This window comes from Talpa europaea, assembly GCF_964194135.1.
Source record: "Talpa europaea genome assembly, chromosome: 1".
In the NCBI taxonomy this organism is placed as follows: Eukaryota; Metazoa; Chordata; class Mammalia; order Eulipotyphla; family Talpidae; genus Talpa; species Talpa europaea.
Genome location: NC_140073.1, coordinates 116,111,589 through 116,137,621, shown reverse-complemented (window position 1 = coordinate 116,137,621; position 26,033 = coordinate 116,111,589). Strand labels below are relative to the sequence as shown.

The 26,033-nt window shown below is 34.9% G+C and overlaps 1 protein-coding gene across 2 annotated transcripts in view; it reads left to right on the top strand.

The window, feature by feature from the left end:
* The window catches only part of CWC22 (CWC22 spliceosome associated protein homolog), a gene marked incomplete at its 3' end in the record, with an annotated part of 36,818 nt that extends 15,749 nt beyond the window's left edge, over window positions 1-21,069 (top strand). Inside the window, exons 11-19 of one of the 2 annotated variants that reach the window (XM_084252975.1) lie at window positions 3,349-3,453; window positions 4,668-4,749; window positions 8,435-8,495; window positions 12,333-12,410; window positions 12,863-13,015; window positions 14,535-14,662; window positions 16,015-16,116; window positions 16,211-16,431; window positions 20,483-21,069. In XM_084252975.1, coding sequence (XP_084109101.1) covers window positions 3,349-3,453; window positions 4,668-4,749; window positions 8,435-8,495; window positions 12,333-12,410; window positions 12,863-13,015; window positions 14,535-14,662; window positions 16,015-16,116; window positions 16,211-16,431; window positions 20,483-21,069 — 1,517 coding nt within the window. Of the gene's footprint in view, window positions 1-3,348; window positions 3,460-4,667; window positions 4,750-8,434; window positions 8,496-12,332; window positions 12,411-12,862; window positions 13,016-14,534; window positions 14,663-16,014; window positions 16,117-16,210; window positions 16,432-20,482 lie in introns of both variants that reach the window. The other variant, XM_084252974.1, reaches the window with a different exon arrangement.
* Window positions 21,070-26,033: the final 4,964 nt, after the last annotated feature.

Genomic DNA, 26,033 nt, shown 5'->3' with positions numbered 1-26,033 from the left:
CTTGTTCTGTTCTATATCCTAAAAATCTGCTAGAGTAAATAGGTTTCTCTCCTTAGATGTAGATTTCCTAGGGCATTTCATTGCAACAGATTCCTTCTGCTATTACAATTTACTTTCCAGACATGGAGAACTTCTTAGACACATTTTCTTCTGTCCTTGTGAACTTTTCCTACATTTTCCCCTGAAAGATAGTAATGGTTTTGTGGAATTCTCATTATACCTAGCATGATTCTTTTTTTTTTTTAACTTGACAATTCCCCATTCATTTCTTTAGAGTCACAACAGTAGGTCAGTTCCAGGAAAGTAACACTTTCCTTTATTACAACACTTCTTAAAATTCTCTGGTTTCAAGATCTCTTAAAAATTGTTGAGGACTCCAGAGAGCTTTTGTTTATGTGTGTTATATCTGTTGACATTTACTTTATCAGAAATTAAAACTGAGCATACAAAAATAGCAAATCTTTTCAAAATAGCAGTAAACCTAGTATATAACATGTTTTGTTTTTATGAAAATAGTTACAAAATGGGTATTTAATAAGAATGATGCTTTATTTATTTTGTATAGCTTAATGTCTGACTTAAAAGGAAACAGTTGAATTCTCTTACTTGATTTCAATCTGTTCTAATAGGTTATTTTGATATAAGTATGACATGAAGAAAATTTAGCCTCACATAGACATGTACTTGAAAAAGGGAGGGGTATTTTAATAGTCTTTTCAGATAATTGTGTATGTTCCTCCCTAACACTGCCAATATTTAATAGATTGTAGTTTCTTAAAGATGAATTACAATGTGAAACCTAAAACAGCATCATGAAATTTCTTTCCATTCAAAATCCCTTTGAATGAATCTTTTTTTACCCATGCTTTATTTCCAAACACTTGGAAAATACTAATTTATTAAGTTAAATACATCCTCTAAGTGTTAACACATTAACATTATCAAAATTAAATAATGGGATGTCAAGAAATCACTTTTATTAATATTACCACTTGTCAGAAATATCTGAATAATGAACGTTATCACACTCACAAGAATACAGAATTCTAATTTTCTCTTTAAATTTACTTGGTAGCAAATATTGTTATTTTCCTTAAAATGACAATCTCACTTTTTTTATATTTGAGAAAAATGTATGCCAAATACCTAACAACTATAGTTTGTCAGCCGTGCTTTCAAGTAAAACTGAAAATAGCTAATTCATCTTGCAATTCAGACAGTTACACAAATGCTTTTCCTTGATATAACCATCAACACTGTACATCTGTCTGTAACAGAAGTGCTATATATGAACTTTCTGTTTCATTCAGATTATTATAAAAGCCTGTACTCAACATCTCAGATTTAATAAAATTAATAATTTCCTACTTCATGATAGGCATTCTTAAGTAAAACTGGCTTTTTTTCAGTGTAGGTGTGGCAGTAAAAAAGCATCAGGACTGCCATTGCAAGTGAGTGCCTTGATTAGTGCTCAGGTTGCAGCAGTTTTTTAACCCCATCACCTTTGGACCATCATTGCAAATGTCAGCATGGTAAAGGCAGATCTTGTTGTGGTATTATTATGGAAATAGTTTTGACCTCACAGAGCACCTGACAGGTTTCTGTGATCCCTTGAGGGAGTCACAGAAAACCACTGCTTTATTCAGTTAATAGAATTCAATTGCCATAGCTGAAGAAATTTCAATGAGTAGATTCTAAAGTGTGGAGATAAGAAGAAATGATGTAAAGAAACGGATCGTTTGACCTTCATTCTGTCATGAAATGTTTTAGAGCTGGCATAAAAAAATAACCACAGCAGGAAGTAGGCACAGCTTTAGTAATTAGCACCTTAGAGTGACCCAGGTGTACTTGTGTTTTAGGTTTTATAGCATTTGGGAAAACAGCAGGAGTTCCTTTCTTCCTACTATTGAATACTAAAGAGTTTCCTCTTTTAAAAGTCTGTCAAACCCATGTTATGCAATAGTAAACTAAACACTTCAGATAATTTAAGTCATATTTGTTAAGATGTATTTTTTGAGGTTTGTGTGTCAAGTAGGACTAAATGATAACTATTTTTCTAAATGATTTGTTTCTCATAGTAACTCGGTTAGCATTAAATATTATATGTGGCTCCAGATTTATACTACTTAATTAACTGTAAAGAAAGTAGAATTTACCCCAAAATGACAGCTTTATGTTAAAGTTCTTTGATTATAATAGAAATATAAAAGCAAAGTTTTGGCCAAGTTTATAAAATATTTTATGAGGCTAATTAATATAGCACACACCCTTTGGCAAAATATAATTTAATTTTTGTCATTTGTTTAATATAAACATGATGAGGTAATTTCTTATTGGCATCACCATTTTCATGTATTTCTAAAAGCGAGTTGATGTTTTGCAACCATACCAGGCTGGGTAGGTTCACATCGTTTCAGGCAGCTTGAAAGAGAACCTTGGAGCCCTTGGCATCATCCCCACAGGTTAGGGGAGACAAGCCAGCAGGGAGACAGCAACTTAGGCCCTGCTGCGAATCCCTATAAGTTCTTTCTTCTCAGCCAATCTCTGATGCTCTCCACTACACTCTGCCTTTAGGTCTTCTGCTATCCCCTCCCTTTTCGCTCTAATGCTGCCTTTATATGCTCAGTGTCTTGGCTCAGATGTGCCTTCTTACACATGCCCACACCATACTCCAGGGTCCCCCACCAGGCATGAGTATAACCCACAGGTGTGGATCATAGATGCTAATGGCTGGAGGGCGGAAAAAACCTGATAACCTCCATTTACCCTAGAGTTGGATTTTAAGAGGTGATAATTCAATGAAGAACTCAATTTTCATTGAATGGAAAGTTTTTAGATTGATTATAATGTTCTGCTTAATAGGTATACATTTAATAAAAATATTCTATTTGTTTGACGTGAAACCTAAATATGCATTTATTTCTTTTTCCTTGTCTTTCAAAGAACCGTCTTAACTTCAATTCTTATTTTCTCTAACTAGTCTTAGCTTCTTATAATAGACTATCTTCTGATGTCACACTCCATTATGCTAGTTTCATTCCTAATCAATTTTTGCAGTGTTCTTGCTCTTTTGGAAAACCTTCATCTACATTTTCTTTCTCATCCTTTCCTCATTTTATGGCCTGAATGATATGTCTGGTAGAAGGGTGATATGTGTGACTCAGTAGTCACATCAGTTCAGTGCTCGCAGACCACCTAGATAGTAACATGAGAACTGTATGATCATCTTTGTTGGTTGACTGACTGTTAACACCACTATGGATTTTAGTGAACTGACAATTCTCCGAATGAAAAATACTATTTACCTCACTCATTAATTTTTATCCTAAATTTACTTTGTTCTTAAAGAAATTCTTGATGAAGGAGATAGTGACTCAAATACAGATCAAGATGCTGGAAGTAGTGAAGAGGAGGAGGAAGAAGAAGAGGAAGAGGGAGAAGAAGATGAAGAAGGTAAAGGTGCTGCTTATTTAAATAGTAGTATAATTAAGTTAATTTTAATAGAATTCTCTGAGTCGGTGGTTCTCTGTTGGGAGGGTCCTTACTGTCATCTAGTGGATGAAGACTTGGGGTAACTTCCCCCTCAACAAAATAGTCTCTAGCCCAAAATGTCAGTATTGTGTAAATTGTGAAACCCTATGATAAAAATATTTAACAGGAAATTCATTTTTTTGTCATCAGCATATTTTAATTTGACATTTTATGCCTTTGATTTTAAACTATTAAAAAGGTACATTCATGTTGAGTGCCTGTGATTTATATAACCCCAGCATGAATGTGACAGATGAGAATGACTAGAGATATTTGCTGTTCACTTTGGCAAAATAGAGTGAGGAGGCCAAAAACTATATTTGCACAGAAGCAGGCATGATGTTCTTCCTCTTCAGCTTTGATTATATTTTCACAGGAAAATAAACTTAGAACTTTATTTTGGTTAAATCCCAGTTAAAACATCAAAATGAACTTGTATTAACCATCATTATTTACTTGCATTACATTTTTGAAAACAGTAAATCTTACCTTTTTAGGGCACGTGTATTATAGTTCTATCTTAGGGTATAATTATTCTTCTATAATATTTTATAAAAATAAGTTTAATCTTTTCCAGTATATTTCTTAAAACATCACTATTCATGTACTACATATTACTTTAAAAATTCACTATTTAATATGTAAACTGTTCAAGTAAAAACTATTAAATATATATTGGGGAAGTTCCTATAAATTAGATAAAATTTTGACAAATACACATACTTCTATTGGACCTGTCCTACCTATCATGACTATACAATATTTAATTTCTTCCCATAAATTGTGCTCCTTCCAAATGATCACAATACTATTTATAACTCAGATATCATATTTTACCAAAGAATAGCATGACTGTATAGCCGTTCATAATGTCTCAGGTGACATGGAAACAAATACGGTTATCTTGGTTTGGTTCTGGACTTTGAGTTAACAAAACTTATTAAAATACTCTAAGATATGACAAAGACTTAAAATTGTTACTTTGAATTCTACAAATAATACTTATGCTGTAGATAGGAGTATTGAATTCAGGTTCTGAATAGATTTATGAGAAAGATATATTATACAGAGTTACCTTTTCAGTTTTTCACTTTTATTTTATATTTTCATAATTTGTTATGTTTAACTTCTTTCAGGTCAAAAAGTAACTATTCATGACAAAACAGAAATTAATCTAGTCTCATTTCGTCGTACAATTTATCTTGCAATTCAGTCAAGGTAAGATACTGGCTCAACTGATCCTTATTTTTGATATGAGATAGGCAAGGAAATGGGATTTTTAGAATGTGATGACAGAAAGCTAGATACCATTTCAGGGAATTCAAACTATCTGGTTGTGTACACCTGTTCCAAGCCCAATCTCCTAAGTCCCCACTCTTGGTTCTCTGCTTCAAGAGCAAATTGTCTTGGGCCTCCCCGGTGGCGCAGCGGTTGAGCGCTGGGTTGTGAAGCTGCCCGCGGCCTCTGCGGCGCCGGTTCGATCCCCGGCTGCTCCCCGGCCACCGGAGGAGGGTCCCACATGGCACGCAGACCTCTCCTGCCGCCCGCTGCTCCCCTCAGCAGTGTGCTTCGGTTCTTCTGCCTGCTCTGCTCCCCGCTCTGGCTCTGGTGAATTCTCTCACCCTCCTGTGCTTCTGACTGTACCCAGTGCTTGTATAAATAAATAAAAATAAATTTAAAAAAAAGCTTTAAAAAGAAAAAAAAGCAAATTGTCTTAACATATATGGAAAGTCTAATTTTGTTACATAATTAAATGCTCCCCCCTACCCCCACTGTGTCATTTCTTAGAGTTAAACATCACTAAGAGAAGCCTGGAAGTGATAATATCACAGACCTAAGACAGTACTTAATGATGTTGTGGAAATTTAATATTTTGGGTTTTTTTTTTCCTAATTTGTTCTGGCCTAAGCAGAGAAACACTCTTACAATAACTTTTAGACACTGATTTGTTCTGCAGGTGGAGATGAATATAAATGGAAACAAATTAGATTTATAAAGGTTTTGAGGTTCCTTTGAAGTAAAGTTAAGTAAGAACTGCTATGATGTCATGAAAAAAAAACCTATTCCCTTTGAAGGCTGTGAGTTTGGTTTTGAAAGGAAATGTATGAAAATACTAAATAATTCATCTGTCGTTTTGTATGGAAATCAACCTATTGATTTAGGAGACAATGTTTACATTTTATACTGAAGGAGAATGTTTTCTCAGTTTTGTTATTAGGTTTTGTATATTTCCATTTAGTATGATGTAACAGTAATAATGATTCATAAGTAGGAGTCATCTTGTTTTCAGTCTGTCTGAAAACTTTTTGGCTTAGATTCAGCTTCAAAAAGAGGAATATCAAACAGCAAAATGTTGGTTAGATATTTTATTGGTTTAGTCTTAACTATTTCTTTGCTTTTCACATGAAAGGAAAAGCTATTTAATTTTCCATGGCAGGTTAAAGGGAAAGATGAGAAATGTTATAGTTACAGATTTGACCTTTCATTTGACCTTTTTTAGTAATCAGATTCATTGCTTTATTTTTTTTTTCAAAGATTTATTCATACATACAAGAGCTGGGGTACAGGCCAGAGATGCAAGGGGTGAGAGGATTCATAGAGACAGAGTGGGGGACAGAACAGGCAGATTGACCAAAGTACACTGCTGAGGGGAGCAGTGGGCGAGTCAGGAGAGGTCTGCTGCGCCATGTGGGTTTGCTCCCTGGCCATCTGGGGATCGAACTTGTGCTGCAGAGGCCACGGACTGCTTCATAGTGCTGTGCCCAACCTCTTGCGCCACCAGGGAGGCCACAGATTCATTGTTTTAAATTGTTAACAAGGGGATTAGGAGGGGGGGGATTGGGGTCAAAATAAGGGGGTTGCAATTGTATGGGGAATATAAAAATAAAATTTATTTAAAAATAAATAAATATCCATCAAGAAAAAAAAAAAACAAAAAAAATAAATAAATTGTTATCAACATTAACTTTGAATCATTGCCGAGGAGCTCTTTGCATAATTATTTAAAAGAAACTTTTTTAGTCATCATAACCTTAATAATCTGTGAATCACTCAAAAGAATTGAAAAATTAAAGCTTTAAACAAGTGACAGCCTCTATTATATAACTGTTGTCATATGTGTTGGTATTTGTTAAATGTTCTCAGTCCCTCAGTGCATGGTAAAAATAATTTATATAGCAAAGATTATTGTACTTAAGAGCTTATACAAATGTTAGGAAAGAAACACAGACCTTGATAGGCTTAACATGTTTGGGAGATTCAAATAATTTGATAATAAAACATAAATGTTAGTTGGCAAATATTCTAGATAAATAAGTGCTGTTACTTGTTAGTAAAATAACTAAAGTGGTTTACTTTTTAAAACAAAAATGCTCAGTATTAAAAATAACTTCAGTGAGATACGCATAAACATTGGTGGGAATTAAAATTGAAAGACTGTGGAAAGCCTTTTGATAAAATGAATCAAGAGCTTGGATTCTTTCCATTTGACCCTTTTTCGTTATGTTTCTTAAAGAAACTCATATTGGGCCAACTTATGTTGGTGCTGGTTGAGCATAGTGCTGTGAGGCTGTCCAAGGGTTCAATCCTCCAGCTGGCCAGGGAGATGCCCATGTGGCACGACAGACCTCTCCTGTCTCGCCTGCTGCTCCCCTCAGCAGTGTTTTCAGTCTGTCTGCCTGTTCTGCTCCCTGCTCTGTCTCTGGTGGGTTCTCACACCCTCCCGCACATCTGGCCTGTACCCCAGTAATCGTATAAATGGGTAGATCTTTAAAAAAAAAAAAGAAACTCATTGACAGAATTACGATCTTTTTGGATAACACAATAAACAAGTTGTCCAATTTATGCCACCATTGAAAATTAGGTTAATGGAGCAAGTGAATTGATACTATGTTATGTTGAAAAATACAAATGCATAGACTATATAGTACTGTTGCATTTGTATTAACTATGTAAATAACTAGGCAGATTCTGAAATAATACTTTAACATATCAGCAGTGGTTATCTTGAAAGAAGGCTGGATTTCAGATATTTAGTGTCTATTACTTTCAGTTTTATATTTTACAAAAATCTTAGGTTTATAGTATACCAAGCTAGATGTAAAGAATGGAATATAATCATCAAATCAGAAGGTGACATTTTATAAAAAGCATTTCACTTTGGAAATCTTGTCAACAAAACTAAGTTTGAACATTCTACAAAATGTACAAATATGTTAGCATAATTCCTGCATCAAGTTTGCATTACATTTGATAATTCTCATAGGTGAAGTATATTGAAGATTTTATTTTTTTAAAGATTTATTTATTTATTTATACAAGCACTGGGTACATTCAGAAGTGCAGGAGGGTGAGAGAATTCACCAGAGCCAGAGGAGGGAACGGAACAGGCAGACTGACGAAATATACTGCTGAGGGGAGCAGCGGGCGCGCGGCAGAAGAGGTCTGTCCCGCCATGTAGGACCCTTGCCGGCAGCCGGGGATTGAACCAGCACTGCAGAGGCTACGGGCAACTTTGCAGCCCAGCCAGCGCTCAACTGCTGTGCCACCAGAGGAGGCCCTTGAAGATATTTTTAATGCAGTTTTGTTTACTATTTTTATACTTAGGTTTTATAAAATGTGGAAGTCCTCTGTTTGGGTGTGAACCAGGATAATTTGTAAAAGTGGTAATTAAGCACTAGATTTCTTGATGGGGTCTTGGAACAACTCTTATCTCTTCCTGAATTGGATCAGAGAGAAGTTGAAATATTTAGGAGTGTGTAAATATTTAGCAGTGCGTTAATACGAAATTACAGAAAAACATTTAAAACAATTATTAATCTACAGTGTTTATATGTAAGACTCCTACAGTTTAAACTATGCTGTACACTTACACTTAACTCTTGTGATCATTTTATCTTTGCAGTTTAGATTTTGAAGAATGTGCTCACAAATTGCTGAAAATGGAGTTTCCTGAAAGCCAAACAGTAAGTTAATGCTTCTTTTTCTATTATGAAATGCATATTGGTAATAAAAATGATTGACAGTCAGTACTATTTTATAAATTGAAATAATGATTTGGTGCTAAGTATTCATTTTTAAAGTATAGATTTTGTAAAATTTAAAAATAACCCAGAACTTGAGAGCCTTAGGCTGCTTCATATATGCTCCTTACTCTAGTGAGTTGTTTGAATGGAATGTGAGAAGAGGAGGACGTCTCTCTGAACCAATTTACATAAATTTCTGAATAGTTACCTATAAATCAAATTGTGAATTAAATGCAAAAGAAAATTTGTTTGTGAATGAGTTACTTGATCTATGTACTTTATCCACTGAAACATTTTTTGTGGTACAAATTACAGAAGTCGGCATATGTGTTTTATATGCTTTAATTGTATATAGAAGAATCTGTCAGATTTTTTCATTCATTCATTATTTGAACAAAAAGGTGTATCCATCACATACTCAATGTCAGGCGCTCTGCAAGCTGTCAGGGATTCCACAATCCATAAAGTACATATTATCCCCCTCTTAGCCCATGGAATTCATAGTTTTATAACTCAGTATGTTTTACTATTCTAAGTATCATAGAACTTTACTGCCAAGGAAAATAAAGATTGAATTGATTAGATTATTTTTGGATTGGGGAAGAGTGTGTGTGTGTGTGTCCCTTCTTTTTTTTTTTTTTCCTAGTTGTTTTCTTGTGCACATTGCTCCCTGCCCATCTGGATATAGATCCTTGAAACCAAGGCCAAGGCGTTCAGTGTTGTTTTTCACACCTTGCTAATTTACAGGTGTTAGACCCAGCACAGGTACAGCTCTGATAAGCTGTTTGGTTTGTAGCTCTTCTAAAATACCTTAACTATCTGAGCTGAGTTCCCAGTACATTAAGTCTTTTGTCTTAAGACTTTATAAATATGATCTACAGATGTTGCCCTAGCCAGTTGCCAATCTTTGTAAATAAAGTTTTATTGCAATACAGCCATCTCATTCACTGTTTTATTGTGTGTTGTTGCTTTTGCCTTATAGCAGCAAAGCTGAGTAGCTGGAACAGGCCTCTGAAACCTAAGATATATACTTTCTCCTTTTACAGAGTTGGCCAGCCTTTGTTTTACAATATAGATTTGTTCTTAATTATACACCATGGTATATAATTTTGAGAAGTTATTCTTTTCAAATTAAAAAACTATTTTGCCCTCTTCCCATCAGTTACCTATGTATTAATAATAGTATACCAATTTAAATTCTGGGTGCACTTGATATGTCATCATTGAAAGAAAATAAGCAAATTAGCCATTAAAATTATAATTGAAACTGAAATTACTATGTGATCTTGCCACATTATTTGAGAAATATAATTAAGTAATTATAAATTTTATTGGTATTAATTCAGAAGATAGGTGTTCTAGAACTAACCTTAACATATTTTAATAATATGTTTTGGAAGACTGTCTTAGTGCATTTACATTCATGCACTCAAAAGACTTTCCTAAAATTGCTATAATATTTAATTAAAATGTTAAAATATTTAATCATTATAAGCCACAGGGAATAACTCTTGTAATTGCATTAAATCTTGGGAAGAAAGTAATTTGTTTTGCAATAGTGCTGACTTTATTAGCAATGCTGTCAGTATATTACCCTGTTACATTGTTTAAAACCTGATTAACTGTTATGTTATTGTAAAATAACATATTGGTAGAAAAAGTTGAAATGCATTTTAATGTATCATATTACTGTAAGATGAAAGAATTCAGCAAAGCCTCATTTTAAGATTTTAATACTATATTAAATTTTGACAAAGTACATCTTTTCAGAATTTATGCACTCATAAACATTTTATTTGAGGTAACTTGTGACTAGTCTTTTTTTTTTTTAAGATTTATTTATTTATGGATGCAAGAACTGGGGTACAGGCCAAAGGTGTTGGGGGTGAGAGGACTCACCAGAGACAGAGTGGGGAACAGAACAGGCAGATTGACTAAAATACACTGCTGATGGGAGCAGCGGGAGAGTCAGGAGAAGTCTACTGTGCCATGCAGGTAGCTCCCTGGCCGGGGATCGAACTCGTGCTGCAGTCGCTGCGGATAGCTTCATAGGTTGCTTCTTAACCACTTGCGCCACCAGGGAGGACCAACTTGTGACTAATCTTTAAAAAAGCAGTAATCTAGCAACATTATGCTATCTCAGAATAACCCTATTTTGTGAAGGCCTTTAAGCAGATTGTTTTATCCGTAGATTACCAACTTGTAGAAGAGCACTGTGCAGTAGAACTTTCTACAATGGTGGGAAGATGTTCTACACTCTTCATTATAGTAACACTAACTACCTGTAGCTTTTGACTGTGACTTTAAGAACTAAAATTTTAACTTTATGTGATTTTAAGTAATTTAAATTTAAATCCCTGCATGTGACTGGTAGCTACCATGCTGGACAGCACAGCTCTGGAATGTCTGTCCTCCAGAGTTCCCTTTTTCCCCTTGCCCATAGATATGTGCAATAAATATTTATTGGCTAGACTTTTGAAAATATTTTCAGCGTTTACTTCAGTTGCATGTAGTGTTATTTGATGTGACAAAATGTCAGAATTGTTAATTGAAAATGTAAAGATAAAATTAAATAAAGTCAGCTGAAAAGGGTATACATATTTTCATAAACTTTCTGTTTCTAGAAGTATATATATTGCAGTTACTATATCTAGAAAATTATTTTAAACATTCCAATGAGAAATGCTTTGTGGAAAAATGTATTTAGTCATTTCTATAGCAGTGGTCAGTGAAGGAAGTTATGCCCGACTTCATTTTGCCTGCAGTGATTTGCCCATGTTGCCTGAGTTTATTAATATGTGAAATTGCTGTAATCAGTACATGTTTTATTAGGTTTATTTCAGGAGTTAATAATTAATATTTGTTAATTATACATTATTTGTATTAATGGTGTTTTCTGATTTTGGATTTATTCATGCATTTATTCAACGGAATTTTCAGAGAAATGTTTTTAAGGCATGTAAATACCTGATCCGACAATATGTTATTTTAATGGTTATAAAATGATTCCATCTATTTGTACAAATCCATCTATAGTCAGAACTTAGCCATAATTTTTGACGGTAGAAAATTCAGCCACAGAGGTGTTATTTCTTCCTTCATTTAAATAGATAAATTCCTTTATCAACCAGAAGGTAAACAATGTATCTGTTCCTCTTTATGCTTCCTTAAAGATTGATGGTCTGCCTTTTCCACACAAACTAAATATATTCCGTAGTATTTGTTTTTTTTTTTTTTTTTTTGTGGAACCCTTGCAGGCGGCCGGGGAATGAACCGGCGCTGCAGAGGCTGCGGGCAGCCTCGCAGCCCAGCACTCAACTGCTGCGCCACCAGGGGAGGCCCAGTATTTGAATTTAAATGTTTGGGAGGTATATAGCTAAATTCTTAGATGTTCTATCAGTGAGTCTACATTTAAAAGAATTCAGCATAGAATTATTTTAGAGTAGAGCATATTCCATCTCTTATTGATGTATATGTTTCAGATACTAGGTTTTCTTAAAGTGTTTCATACTTGTATGAATTTAGACTTTATAATCAATTTTATTAGTATAAATGACTATGGAAAACTGTCAGCCAGACTGAAGGCTTTAAAATACTATGAACTTAATGTAGATTGAATTTTTTATCTATCTTAACTAAAATTCACAAAATTTTGGAAGTTTGACCTTTTTAAAGCCTGTTGAAAAAAATGCTGTCTCTGTCATATTGGTAAAATATTATACAGCTTGGATTTATTATGTTTGAATCATTAATTAATGTAATTTTTTTTCCAAACAGAAAGAACTCTGTAACATGATACTTGATTGCTGTGCTCAACAAAGGACATACGAGAAATTTTTTGGCTTATTAGCTGGGGTGAGTTCCACCCTCCTTTTTTCTGTCAGAATTTAATGGAATCAGTCAGGGAATTCTTAAAATGAATATTATCCATTAATGTTTTCACTTATGGTCTGCTCTAATATATCTTTGCTAGAAGCAACTTGTTCTCTCTTCCTTAGGTTTCCCAATTTCAGACTCCACAGCTCCCTCCATGTATGCTTCATTTTCTTAGTGCCTTAACTTTGCATATCATTCTTCTACAACTTTTTGAAATTCTACTTGCTATGTAACAATTTCCCAAAGAATACAATTAGATACTGTCTTTTCAAAATCCCAGGGAGATCGGGACAATAACTTTTTTGAGCATCTAATCATATAGCACAAAAAGATTTAGTAATGTGATATACAAAATATTTATTATCTTGAGTCAGTAAATTTAGGCGGATTTCGTATGTTCATATGGTATTGACATTCATTTTTTTTATTAGCGATTTTGCATGCTAAAGAAAGAATACATGGAATCCTTTGAAAGTATATTCAAAGAACAGTATGATACCATCCATCGCTTGGAAACAAACAAGTTAAGAAATGTTGCTAAGATGTTTGCTCACCTTTTATATACTGATTCACTTCCATGGAGTGTAAGTAGATGGGTCAGTATTTATACTTCCTTCCAGATCCCCTGTTTTCAAAGTACTGTTAAGTGTAACATAACCATACTTTTCCTATATAGGAAAGATACTTTAAAATAAATGTATAGCAGGCTTTCACTGCAACAGTTGTCTTTGTAGTTAAGGTCATACAACATGGGATCAAAAAAACTTAAATGACATACAATTGTATGAAATACTATCTTGGTTGATGTTAACCATCTGAATATCACAGTGCTTTTAAAAGTGAGGCCAGAAATGTTTTCAGGAAAAATATTATAGATTTTCATCTTCTCTTTCTACACACATTTAGTACACACTCATATCTGCATACAGTAGTAACTTGTGGCACATGAATCTCTGAGTTAAAAGATACCAAATTAGGTGAACAATAAGGAGACTTTTCTGCAGTCATGGTTAGAACAAGGAAAGATATTCTTAGTGGGGAAAATACACAATGGGCTAGAATTTGAAATATCCTGGCAACTGATTGTATAACAATTGTTCATTAAGTAACTTCTTTTTTAGTCACCTACTGTGTGCCTAGTCACTGAGACTATCAAAATATATCCAAATATCTATATCTACTTTTAAGAAATATACCTTATAGAGACGAGATAAGATATACACATAGCAATAATACAAAATAGAAAGTGTGGTCAATAATAAGAAAAGCAGAGTTACCAAAGGAATTTTTTTTAAAAAGAAAGAAATTATATTTAGGAGGAAAGAGAGAAGAGGACCAAATTGTAGAATATCACAACCAAATGGTAGAACGAAGTAACATCAATTGAGATTATTAACATTGACTAGATTTTTGTAATAATTTTAAGTACCAAGTTTCTCCAGCTGCTTTTTAGGTAATTAAGCTAACTCAGAAAGCTAATCGTAACAATTTTTTGCTTACTTTTCTCCCTCTCGTGGAAGATAAAATCAAAGTTTTAAATAATCAAAGCAAATGAGCTTCTGGAATATATAACCAATAAAAACCAGAGGTAACTTTGTATTGCTCTAAAACATCTTTCCATGAGCTTCCGTATTTAAGCTTCAGTCTTGGTGTTCAGGATAAGCCATCACCCTTTCTGTCTTTACCCTTATCATGTATTATATGTGCTATCCAAAACTATAGCCTAATGTGGTAAGAAGCATTTTGCCCCAAACTGTCATATACCTACATTTTGATGAGTGAGATTTTAGGAGCTAGTTATATTTGCTTCAGCATTATATGGTCAAGGCAATATCCTCCCTGCTATAAAAAGCACATACTCAAGAAAGGGAATTCTAATTCTCTAGCACCTTAATATTTTCAAAATTAGCATAGAGAACTGATCTTTAACTTTGCCAAGAAATAATACATATTAGTATAAGGGGAGATATTCACAGATAATTCTAGCTGGTAATGAAGGAAAATCATGATTTCAGGAGACACTTGAAATTATAAAAATTGGTCACTTTGTCCTGTCTTATGAACACCAAAATAAAATTGTCCTTTTTTAATTTTAATTTTCAGGTTCTTGAATGTATAAAGCTGAGTGAAGAAACCACTACATCATCCAGTAGAATTTTTGTTAAAATATTTTTTCAAGAACTGTGTGAATATATGGGTCTTCCTAAACTCAATGCAAGATTAAAGGATGAGTAAGTTTATCATTAAGCACAAGCCCTCAAGGATTTTTACTACCTTTGGCAGATAAAAGTTCACCTTTGGTTTTGAAAACAAGCATTAAACCCCTGGGACTTACTTCATCCACTAATCATTACTCTGAACCTCATGTTTTGTGGTACAGGATAATGCCCAACTTTTTAATACTAGTTCTAGTAGAGAAAACAGTTAATTCCATTTAAAATCTATTAGAACACAGAATTATTTTTGCATGCTTACTAGAGTCTTCCCTGTCCCAGCTTTCTTATTTCCTTACTTACTCACATTGTCCATTGCCATCTACATTTGCTTCTACTTCATTTTCGCTATTAAAGTCATCATTTCAAATTTCTCAGTGACCCTACTATGCCAATCTAGTAATTCCTCTCTGTCCTCACGTCTCTTGATTTCTCCGCCTCCCTTACAGTTGACCATTGCTCACTTTGGCTCCTCACTTCTGATTCTCTTCCTTTTTTACTCTCTCTTCCCAGCCTGCCTTTCCAGAGTTCACCAAAGATCTATGGGTTCTACCTGCTCTCTCTGAGCTATTCACCCACTTCTCTTAGCTTCACATACTTACTCATGTAGTCCTCGTTGACTGTAAAAGGCTCCTCTACTCCCTCTCCAGCAAGTTGCACTCTGTCCACACAGACATTGCCCAGCTTATGAAGCAGGTTGGCCTCATTCATGCTTTCTTACCTCTGTTTCCAGAGCTGGGAATCCCTGTTCTTGTGCTGTCTAGTAAATGTTTATTCTTAGATTATACCCTTTTAACAGTTTTTCTTAACCCTGCTGATTACAGTCGTTTAGTGTGGCACTGAACACCTCATGTCCAAAACCACATTATAGTATTAATATTTTACCATTTGTCCCCTTCCCTAGAATTAGTAATGACGTACACTCCTCAACCTTGGTTTCCCTCTTTTGTTGACTCTTTCCTCCCCACCTTCCCTGGGGCCTTGCACAGTGCTGTGTACACATGCATGTATGTATGCATAGCAGAGGAGATGTGTTTTTACTTTTCTGTACATTATTCTTATATAGCAAGATTTATATCTTTATCTGCATTGTATATGATCTCTCTTCTATATGTACATAAAAAAGCTTTTAAAAAAACCCTCTGCTGTATAATAAGAGAAATCTAGTGTAATAAATTGTGACTGGACCCTAATTTCAATCAGATAGCATGTAGCATAACCTAATAAAAGACAATATTTCTTATTTGCTGGTATTTCATGTACTAACTTAATATATTTAAAAATCTGAAAAATGACTATAAGGATTTTGCCTTTTTATCTTCAAGCAATAAGTTCGCTCTTGTTCTTTTATTTTTTTTTTTCATTTTTAGAACCCTCCAGCCTTTCTTTGAAGGATTATTACCCCGAGATAATCCAAGAAACACTCGATTTGCCATCAATTTCTTTACATCTATAGGACTTGGAGGTTTAACGTAAGGATTATTTTTAGAGCTTTATTTTTAACTTGCCACATTTTCTCACAATAGCTTTTGAAGTAAAAATCTAACAAATTTTATTTTTAATTAGGGATGAGTTGCGTGAGCATCTCAAAAATACACCAAAGGTCATCGTGGCACAGAAACCAGAGGTGGAGTCAAATAAATCTTCCCCTTCTTCATCCTCTTCTGCATCCTCCTCTTCAGAGTCTGATTCTTCTGCCTCTGATTCAGACAGTAGTGACAGCAGTTCAGAGTCTTCCAGTGAGGAGAGCGATTCTTCATCTAGCAGTAGTCAGAGTTCTGCCTCAGGTATTGAATCTCATTTTTCACACTCCTTCCTAACAAGTACATTGCTAGTGATGTTAACAATAATTTGATTACTTACTTGTTTTAGAATTCAGCTGTTTAAAATCCACAATTTTTAATGTAAGTGATCATCTATCACTGTTGCAATCTTTAATGTATTTCATTTAATAGTGCTAAGATTACCTTTATAGAAATGAAGATGTTGCATAGGCAGATATTCATGAGTGATGACTGAAATTGCCATTCATAATTATCTATAATCTAGTTTAAAAGATGTTGCCTCACTTTGTGTGTGTTTGTGTGTGTGTGTGTAAATTTAGTTGAAACCTTTTGTTTTCAGTTTTTTGTTTTGTTAGTCATTTACATAACTAATTTTGAGAGTACAACCTCAAACCTCCATTTGTGTACATACTTCACTCACCCTCCCCCCAAACCCTATTGCTCATTTCCTGTCCTCTCATGAAGTTGAGTACCATTTTATATATTACTGGCCATTTGGATATTTTCTTTTTAAGTAGTTTTCAATTTTTTACTAATGTTTTTATTAAGTTTTCTGTTGATTTCTAAGTGCTCTTTATGTATTCTGGATATTTATATTTTGTTGCATGTGTGCTTTACAAATAACTATTGTCATTCCTTTTTTTTTTTTTTTTTCCCCCTGATCCCTTCGGCTAAAGGATTGCTGGTTATATTCCTCTTCTCAATGAAACAGCCCTTAATTTCACTAATTTTCATTATCTCCTGTGTGTTTTCTGTACTAATCCCATTATAGTGTCTGTAGCCCTGTGAGGCTGCTAGAGTTTGGCTGCTCTCTTTTTAGCAGCAGCAACCCTGAATCATATGTCACAGGGAGAAAGTGACTGCAGCGTATCAGCTTACTTCTCTATTGTTTTGTCTTGTCTGGAATCTTGGCCCCTCTGTCCTTCGGTTTGTTTTTGTTTTTGTTTTTTGCCAATTTACTGATGCTTTTTTAATCTGTTTTGAACTAATATTTAACTTATAGGAAAGTTGCAAAAACAGTACAGAGATGGTCTCACTCATAGCAGGACTCTAGAACACTTAAATAAGGGACCAGGAAAAAGAATAACTATAAGAAAGAAAATATCAAAATCAACAAACTATAAACCAGAGACACTCTATGGGGGTTGGGGGCGGGGAAAGGAGGGTTTGGGGTCAAAATAAGGGGGTTGTAATTATATGGGGAATATAAAAATAAAATTTAAATTAAAAGAAAAACAGTACAGAGAATTCCCATGTACCCCCCCCACCCAACTTTCCCTAATGTTAGCAGCTTACATAACCATAATTAAATGTTCACAACCAGGAAATTTACATTGAAATACTACTATTGACCAAACAGCAGATCTTATTTGAATGTTGCCAGTCTTCCACTAATAGCTGCTAAATGATGGCTCTTCTAATTGTTTATTTCTACATTTAATAAATAAATTTCTTCCCCCTCCCTGTTTATTAATTCAACTATGTATTTATGTCAGTCGGTGCTATAGGGAAGGATTTTTTAAAAATACACCTTTTTTTTTAAAATGGTCCCCAGGTTTATCTTTGTTTTCTTCCATCATAATATCCTAGAGCTAGTCTAATTGTCCACAATGCATATCATTTCTTGCTTTTTTAAAATGCGTATTTTGGAGAGATAGCACCTCCCCTGCATTTGGAAAACTAGTCTTTGCTTTCTTGGTCCCTGACTTGTTACACTTCAAAGTGTTTACACTCTATGTGACTTCCAGAATTGGGAGACTCTCCGGTATTTTTTTCTATTACTAGAGTAAAATTCCATTTGGTCAGGCTTCCTGTGAAGTCTGAGTTCTTGAATTGAAATATACTAACATTGTTCATTTAACATTTACCTCTTTTAATTCTAAAGAATTTGTTATTTCATGGTATCTGTTTTGAGAACAGATGATAACACAGCATGAATTGCTGCAGTAAGGAAGCTTGCTGATTCAAAATTAATTTGCCTCAACATATAATTTCAGAGAAAACTTCAGTTTTATTAATAAAATATTAAATAGCATTAAAATAGTATGAACTGTCCACAATTAGAAAATTGTAAATTACAAAGTACACACTAAAGAGAAAGGAGAGTGCATGTTATTATATATCTCTGTCTATAGAGTCTGCAAAGCTCTGAAAAATGGTATAGAGTAGGGTCAGAGAGGTGTTGATTTAGCACAGAGCCAGATGGTTTCTGCTTGGGGAGCTACAGCTCAGCTAGCGGCTTGATAGAAACCAGAGAAATAAGTCCTTAGTGGCAAACCAACTGACTCTGCCAAGACTAGGCATTTGGCAGAAGTAAAAATAGAGGTAGGATGAGGGTAGGTAGTTTTCTACCACATTTTTTCTTTTTTCTCTATATACAAGAATTTGTCAAAAAATTTCAATCATCTCAGAACCTTGTTTTATATGCCCAAACTAACACAGATAAAGTGTTAAATTTGTTTTATAGCTTAAAATGTGAGTTATTTCACTGAATTTAATATGTATATTTCTGATTATATCAGTAAAATTGATTTTTTTCCAAGATATTTTTAAAAGAGTTTTCTCAGAACCTCAGCCTTCATGGCTCTCATAAAGCCTTTGGTTATAAAGCTGTCTTCATCTCACTTTGTTCTGTTTTATCCCAATCTTTTACACCCCAGACTTTGTCCTCTCAGCTCTCTTCTTCCAGGAGTTATTGGTAGGACTATGATGAAAACTGTTCTTTATGTTAGGGACCCCAATCAGTTTGCTCATTTCTGGTCCTGAGGAGATGATAAGCCAGTTCTTTCCAGTTAGACCATGTTTTGATCCAGTTGGCCCTTCTCAAACCTAACCCCATCTTCCCAGGATGAAATGACACGGTGACAGAGTTCGCTTAAGACATGACAGGGGGGCCTCCCCGGTGGCACAGCAGTTGAGCACTGGGTTGCGAAGCTGCCCGCAGCCTCTGCGGTACCAGTTCGATCCCCGGCTGCTCCCCGGCCACCGGAGGAGGGTCCCACATGGTGCGCAGACCTCTCCTGCCGCCCGCTGCTCCCCTCAGCAGTGTACTTCGGTCCTTCTGCCTGCTCTGCTCCCCGCTCTGGCTCTGGTGAATTCTCTCACCCTCCCACACTTCTCACTGTACCCAGTGCGTGTATAAATAAATAAATAAATCTTTAAAAAAAAAAAAAAAAAGACATGACAGGGTTTGGACAATTGAGAACCAGCCACCATTCATGTGGTTGACTTGTAACCTCACTTCTAGCACTTGTTTTAGTTTTGTTTTTAAGATTGTTTTGGGAGAAATGCGCTCACAGAAACCTTTCCATAGCTATATTTAAAGCTCCACGGGTGGTGTCATCCAGAGGTTTTTGCATGACAAGGTTGACTTGGGAATAATTCACTACTGACATCCCCCTCTGAATTCTTCTATACAATGGAAGTTGTTCACAAATAATGTTCTACACCAGATTTTTAAACATTTAGTATTTGTTTTTTAAATGTAGCTTCTCTTACTGGTATGGTTAATATTTCTCTGATGTCACTGGAGAACAAAACCCTTATTTTTGTAGAATGAGATATTTGAAAAATACATATTCATACTATAAGCAAACTCAGTCATTCTACTTTCCTCACCTTTAGGAAATGATGTTGCTGGTGTATGTGATCATTGTATTTTGGCTATGTACCAGATATGACATATTTCATATGACATAATCCATACAGACTGTAATTTCTGTTTTTGGATAAAATTTAAAAATGGGACTTTAGAATTTTAGTCATTTCCCAAAAAAATGTTTTATAAATTTGCTATAATTCATTCAAAGTTTCTCTTTACTATAGTAAGACTAAGGATCAAAACAGTACATTTGTAATGTTGACATTATATATTCTTAATGTGTATTACTTTCACATCTTGTAAAATATTCTGTCATCAGACTTTTTTATTGATTCAATTTGGCTTTTCATCAAATTTATCTGTATTAGTAAACCAACAGTATATTAGTAAATGTAATTGTTGAATTACGATATTAAGAATAAATACTAACTTTATTTCAATTTACACATCTAGATAAAGATACAAGAAGAAAGAGACAAGGGAAGATCAGAAATAAAGAGGTAGATAAATTGATCAGGAAATCAGAAACAAATGACAGGAAACATGAAGAAAGAAGACCAGGGCCAAGGCAACAGGAAACAAGGACTGACAGGGAAAGAAAGCCAGAAAAACACAGAGAGAAAAATTCACGAGATCCAAATTGGAGAGATTCCATAACAAAACACACTTCAGACAGAGAATTTTCTTCTGAACGAAATAGTTACAATAGAGCTGTGAATGACAGAGACCAAGAAATGCACATAGATTTGGAATATAGGTATAGTGATCCCAAAAAGAAGAGGGGTGAGAGAAGAAGTTCTTTTTCAGAAAATGACCACAGACATCGAAATAAGGACAGTGAAAAATTCAGAAGAAAAGATAGATCAAAATCAAGAGAAAAGGATAGAAAATACTCAGATTCTAGGAGTGATGAAGATAGATATCAGAATGGTGCCGAGAGGCGATGGGAAAAATCTGGCAGATACTTTGAACAATCCAGAGAATCAAAGAAAAATCAGGACCGACGAAGAGAAAAATCTCCAACAAAACAGAAAAAATAATCCTACAAAATTATAGAAACTGAACATGCCTTATATTCAGTTGAAACAAGTTATTTTTTACATTGATTAATGAACTTTATAGAGAATTCTTGTATAAAGTACTGGTTTGTATTGTACATTTAAAAAATGTTTTCATTTTAACATGTTTTATAATTGATACATCTCAGTGCCCTCCTTCCACTTAAAATTATTTGAAGAGAAAAGTTTCACCAGAGAGGGATATAATTCTTGCTTATATTTTGGTAATAAAATGATCAAATGCTCATTGAATCAGTGATTTTTTCGACAAAATATTTTTTCTGATAATTATGTTTCCCGTTGTTGAAACTATTATAATGAATTGCTAGTAGCTTTTTGTTTGTTAACAGAAGACCAAAGTAGATGAAACATTTCAGTTTAACATTTTTGCTTTGTCCATGAGATGCTATAAATCTTTTTTGTAAGTTACCCTATTTTAAAGTAGAATTATTTCAAGTTTCATACTATGTCTTGAATAAAGATGTGTAAATTTTTTCACAGATGTTTTGGTGAAGTCAGGTGTATGTTAATCTTTAAACATATCTATAGCTATCTGATTTATAATTAGGATTTCTCTCATTGATAACATTTCTTCCCCCTGCACTGTTGGAATGTTTACTTGAAATTTCTTTGTGATTACTGCTTTCCTCCGCCTTGAATTTAAATTACTGCTGATAGTTAATAATATATTTACTTTTTAATTGGATTAACTGGTCACTGGAAAGAAAAACAAATGGTCATGAGAAATGTGAACAGCTTAACTGTGAAATATTCCAGTTTTTATGGGAATTTTAAGGGTTTCCTTCATTGTAACTTTCACCATTAATATGTGACCATAATATTTACTACTTTTGAAATAAAATGTTGCCTCTGAAATTTTAGGTTTGCTCACAGACATTTAACCCTACTTACTAAATAACCACTTGTGCTTGTTTACTTTAAAAAGACATAAAGTCCATGTCTAGGTTTGAGAATGATGAGCCCAGCATTTTAATATTTGACTTTCAAGCATTCAAATGTTTTTTTTTTTTTTCCCCAAAGATTATTTATTTATTTATACAGACACTGGGTACAGTCAGAAGTCAGAAGCGTGGGAGGGTGTGAGAATTCTCCAGAGCCAGAGGGGAGAGCAGAGCAGGCAGACTGACAAAATACACTGCTGAGGGGAGCAGCGGGCGGCAGGAGAGGTCTGCGCGCCATGTGGGACCCTCACCCGGTGGGCGGGGATTGAACCGGGGCTGCAGAGGCTGTGGGCAGCTTCGCAACCCAGCTCTCAACCCTGTGCCACCGGGGAGGCCCTCAAATGTTTTCTAATACCATTTCTATTACCATGTCTACTTACATTACTAACATGAGTAGCAATAGAACCCATGTAAATGAAATATCCTCTGCCCCCCACACACACACAAATATAATCAAATATTAGAAAAATTATTTTTCTGTTTTCTCCTACTGTGTTGGTTAGAAGATGGTAAGTACCATTAGAAGGGACTATCCTGGAAAAATGTATCTCACAGAACTGTGAAGCTCCACAAATTGAATTTGAGGAGTGCTGAGACTGTGAGCCTTAGAGAAAATAAATAGGAGTTGAATTTTTAACTGTTCTAGTATGAAGGAAAAAACAGTGAACTAGAAATTTTAGTTTATTTTCTTCACTTTGCCCTTAGGTCATCATTTTATTTCCTAAATGTAATAATGGAAAGCCATTTATTTTTGAGTGTTTAAGACCTTGAAGAGCTATTGGATTGCTTTTTAAAGAGTAACTAATATTTATTGAGCTTCTGTTATGTATCCGGGTCTGTTATAAGAACTAGACATAGAACAATGACCTAAAAGTCTCAACAACTTAGGAGGCTGATGTTGCGAGGGACGGTGGTGAAACACAATAAACAAATGTGTAATATATCTAGTAGCCATAAGTGCTATGAAGAAGAGCAGCGAAAGAAGGGTGTGTATGATATTGGCAGTGGGAGGAAGGGTGAGGTGGTGGTAATTTTACAAAAGAAGGTCAGAGAAGGTCTCTGGTAAGGCTTTGTTTGCCCAGATAATTGAGAGAAGGGAGGGCTTAAGCCATGTAGATTGCCGTGGAAAGAACCCAGTCAGAAAGAACTGCTGAGACAAAGATGTTTATTTATAGTAAATTTTGCCTGGAAACTTTTGTTAAGTTTCTTGTTCTACTTAATTTAGGGAATTTTTTTTTTTTTATTCTCAGCATTTTAATTACTCTTACAAAAGTAGTTAACTGAAAACCTAGCTACTTTCAAGCAGAACTATTTGAGTGTAAGAGTCATTTCAGGACACTGGTGAACAGGAGCGAGAGTGCAGACTGGACCATTCTGTCTTCCATTTATACCCACCCTCATGTTCCTTTTTAAATGTCCTCAAAAACCTTTGAGTGCATTGCCTATCTCCAGTTAAAACATACATTTCTTACTTTAGTCCTGTCTATGCATTTCTTGTTTTTTGCAGATAGCAGTGAGAATTAGTCTCCTTAACACTACTACCCACCCTCCCCCCACCTAATGCCTTTGTAGGGTCAGGGTCGGGTGATAAATGAGTTCAACGTAGTCCAGCTTTACATAGGTAGAAGAAAGTCCCACCCAAAAGTCCCATAGGCATATGCGTGTGTGTATCTACACTGCAGAAAAGAGCAAATCTTTGGGACTGCAGTGGATGTACTTGTTTGTAGGAAAAAAACTCAGATTCATACAGAGTATTACTGTTTAATATGAATACTATTTGGCTAACTCCACGTTTAAGTCTAGGCTTTTTGTCAAACACCACTTGCTGTCTCTTGACCTCTGGGTCTCAATTTTCTCATCTGTAAACTGGTTCAAACATGAATGATCTCAGTGCCATGCTAAGAGGGCCTGAACAAAGAGCTCAGTGTGCTATTATTACTGTTTTGTTGTTAACAACACGAAAGCTGACCGTAGTACCAGTAGACCAGAAATTAAAACTCAAATATTGACAGAAATCAGGTAGATACCAGATTAGACAAACGGAATTAGAAAATGGATTGTAGTCATTCAAAAGCAGCAACAGTTGTCAACTCCAAGCGATTGTGCCTATGGAAAAGAAGTCTTATGATTGACAAATTTGCCTGAGAATTTCAAGAGATTAAAGAATCAATTTTCATTCAGCTTCTTTTTGTAAATGTTGACAATTTTTTAAAATTTGAAAGTTCAGATTGGTCTCTATAAGCTTTTGAGTAGCTCATTTACAAAATCTTTCATCTTACTTGAAAATCCTTACTTGCCTAACCTCAGGAATCCCCTGTAGCTACATTTGCTCTAAAACTTTTAGTTCTGCATTTTGTTGGCCTACTCCCTTCCCATGATATCATATCCAAAATGCATTTTTCTTCAAATCTACATCTTTTCTAACTTCCATGACCTAGATTTTCAAAGCTCTTCCTTTAACCTCCCCAAATCATCAAATCTTTGTAGAAACCTTTGACATATCTTCCTGCCCAAACTGCTACCACCGTAGCTTCTTTTTAATTTGGCTAGATTTCAGCCATAGCTTATTTATCATCTACGATGTACCAGGTATGAATTTAGTTGCTGAGAATCGCAAAGAGCAAACAAACAGGGAACCAATTTTTAACTGAGCCTAAATTCTTTAAAACATAAAAAATAAAAAAATAAAGTTTAAAACATATACTTTGAAAAATGTTAGGTATTCAGAAAAACTAAAAACAGTGCCCTGACCACCTGTATCTACTTAGATTCAGATTAAAGCACTGTTTTCATCCTCCCTTATGCATTGAAGGCAAATGACCAGTGTATAGAAGATATGTAAATTCCCAGCCTGTCACTCTAGTTTAAAGTTCAAGTTCAACCTATCTGTCTTAATGTTTGCTCTGGAGCTGCCTTCCTTTAAGCACTGCTTTGTGAGAGGCACTAATTTTTACAACAGCATCTGTGAATTTAGAGACTCCCTAATTGTATGTCTTGCATCCTGATGTCTACACAGCTAAGATCCGGCAGTCAGGACTCCATCGGCAGAGTATTTTTGTTATTTTTCTTAAGCTTGGCCTGCCACATGAACCTCGCTGTAGCTGGCTGTTTACTGCTTTGAGAAGACTGCTCTTTGTCATCTCTGCATTTCACCTTCCCTCCAACTCTCCACTGGAAATGACCTTTTCAGTTTATCCAAATCGTTCAAGATGCAACACACAAGCACCTTGCTCCTAGCTCCACCTAACCACCTAGCTCCACCTAATGTGGAAGCTGCTCTGATGTAGAGCCCAAAGTTACCTTTCCTTCTATCGCACTTACTATAAATCAAAGTGCAGGCACACATGGTAAAGGCCATGAAATTAGCACTTACATATTATACAGTAAGATCATTTTTATTATCTTATTCCCCTAAGTAGAGTGTATGTTCATCAGGGACAGGTGTTTTGTCTTAAGCACTGCCTTTCTGTCTGCACCAGCTGCTGCAGACAAAGACTTCTTAACCTCTCTGTTGACATTTGGGATCCGTTAATTTGTTGTAGGGCTATCCTGTACATTTCTAATAGTTTAAGCTTATTTGTCTTCCTGGCCTTTCTTACTAGATGCCAGTTTGATCAATTCTACAGTCCTGGCTGTGAAAAATGTCACTAGACATTACCATATATGCAGTGTAGGCAAAATCATCCCTAGTCACCCCTGCCATAGATTCAACACATAAGAAATATTCTTTAGTGGATCACAACTATACCAGTTGTTCTGGGAACTTTGCTATGTCCACTCATGCAAAGCTGTGTCTACTACTTGCCTCATGCATTTGTGAGGGCAAGATTTGTTTTAAATGAGAAACTCATTTAGTAGAGTGGTAGACAATATTACAACTAATTTAATCTGGCAAAATATTCTGATGTTCTAGGCAAGACACATTCTGGTTATTATTTTAAGAGGCAGTTCATCCTGAAAATGGAGCATAATTAGCCTTTTAAT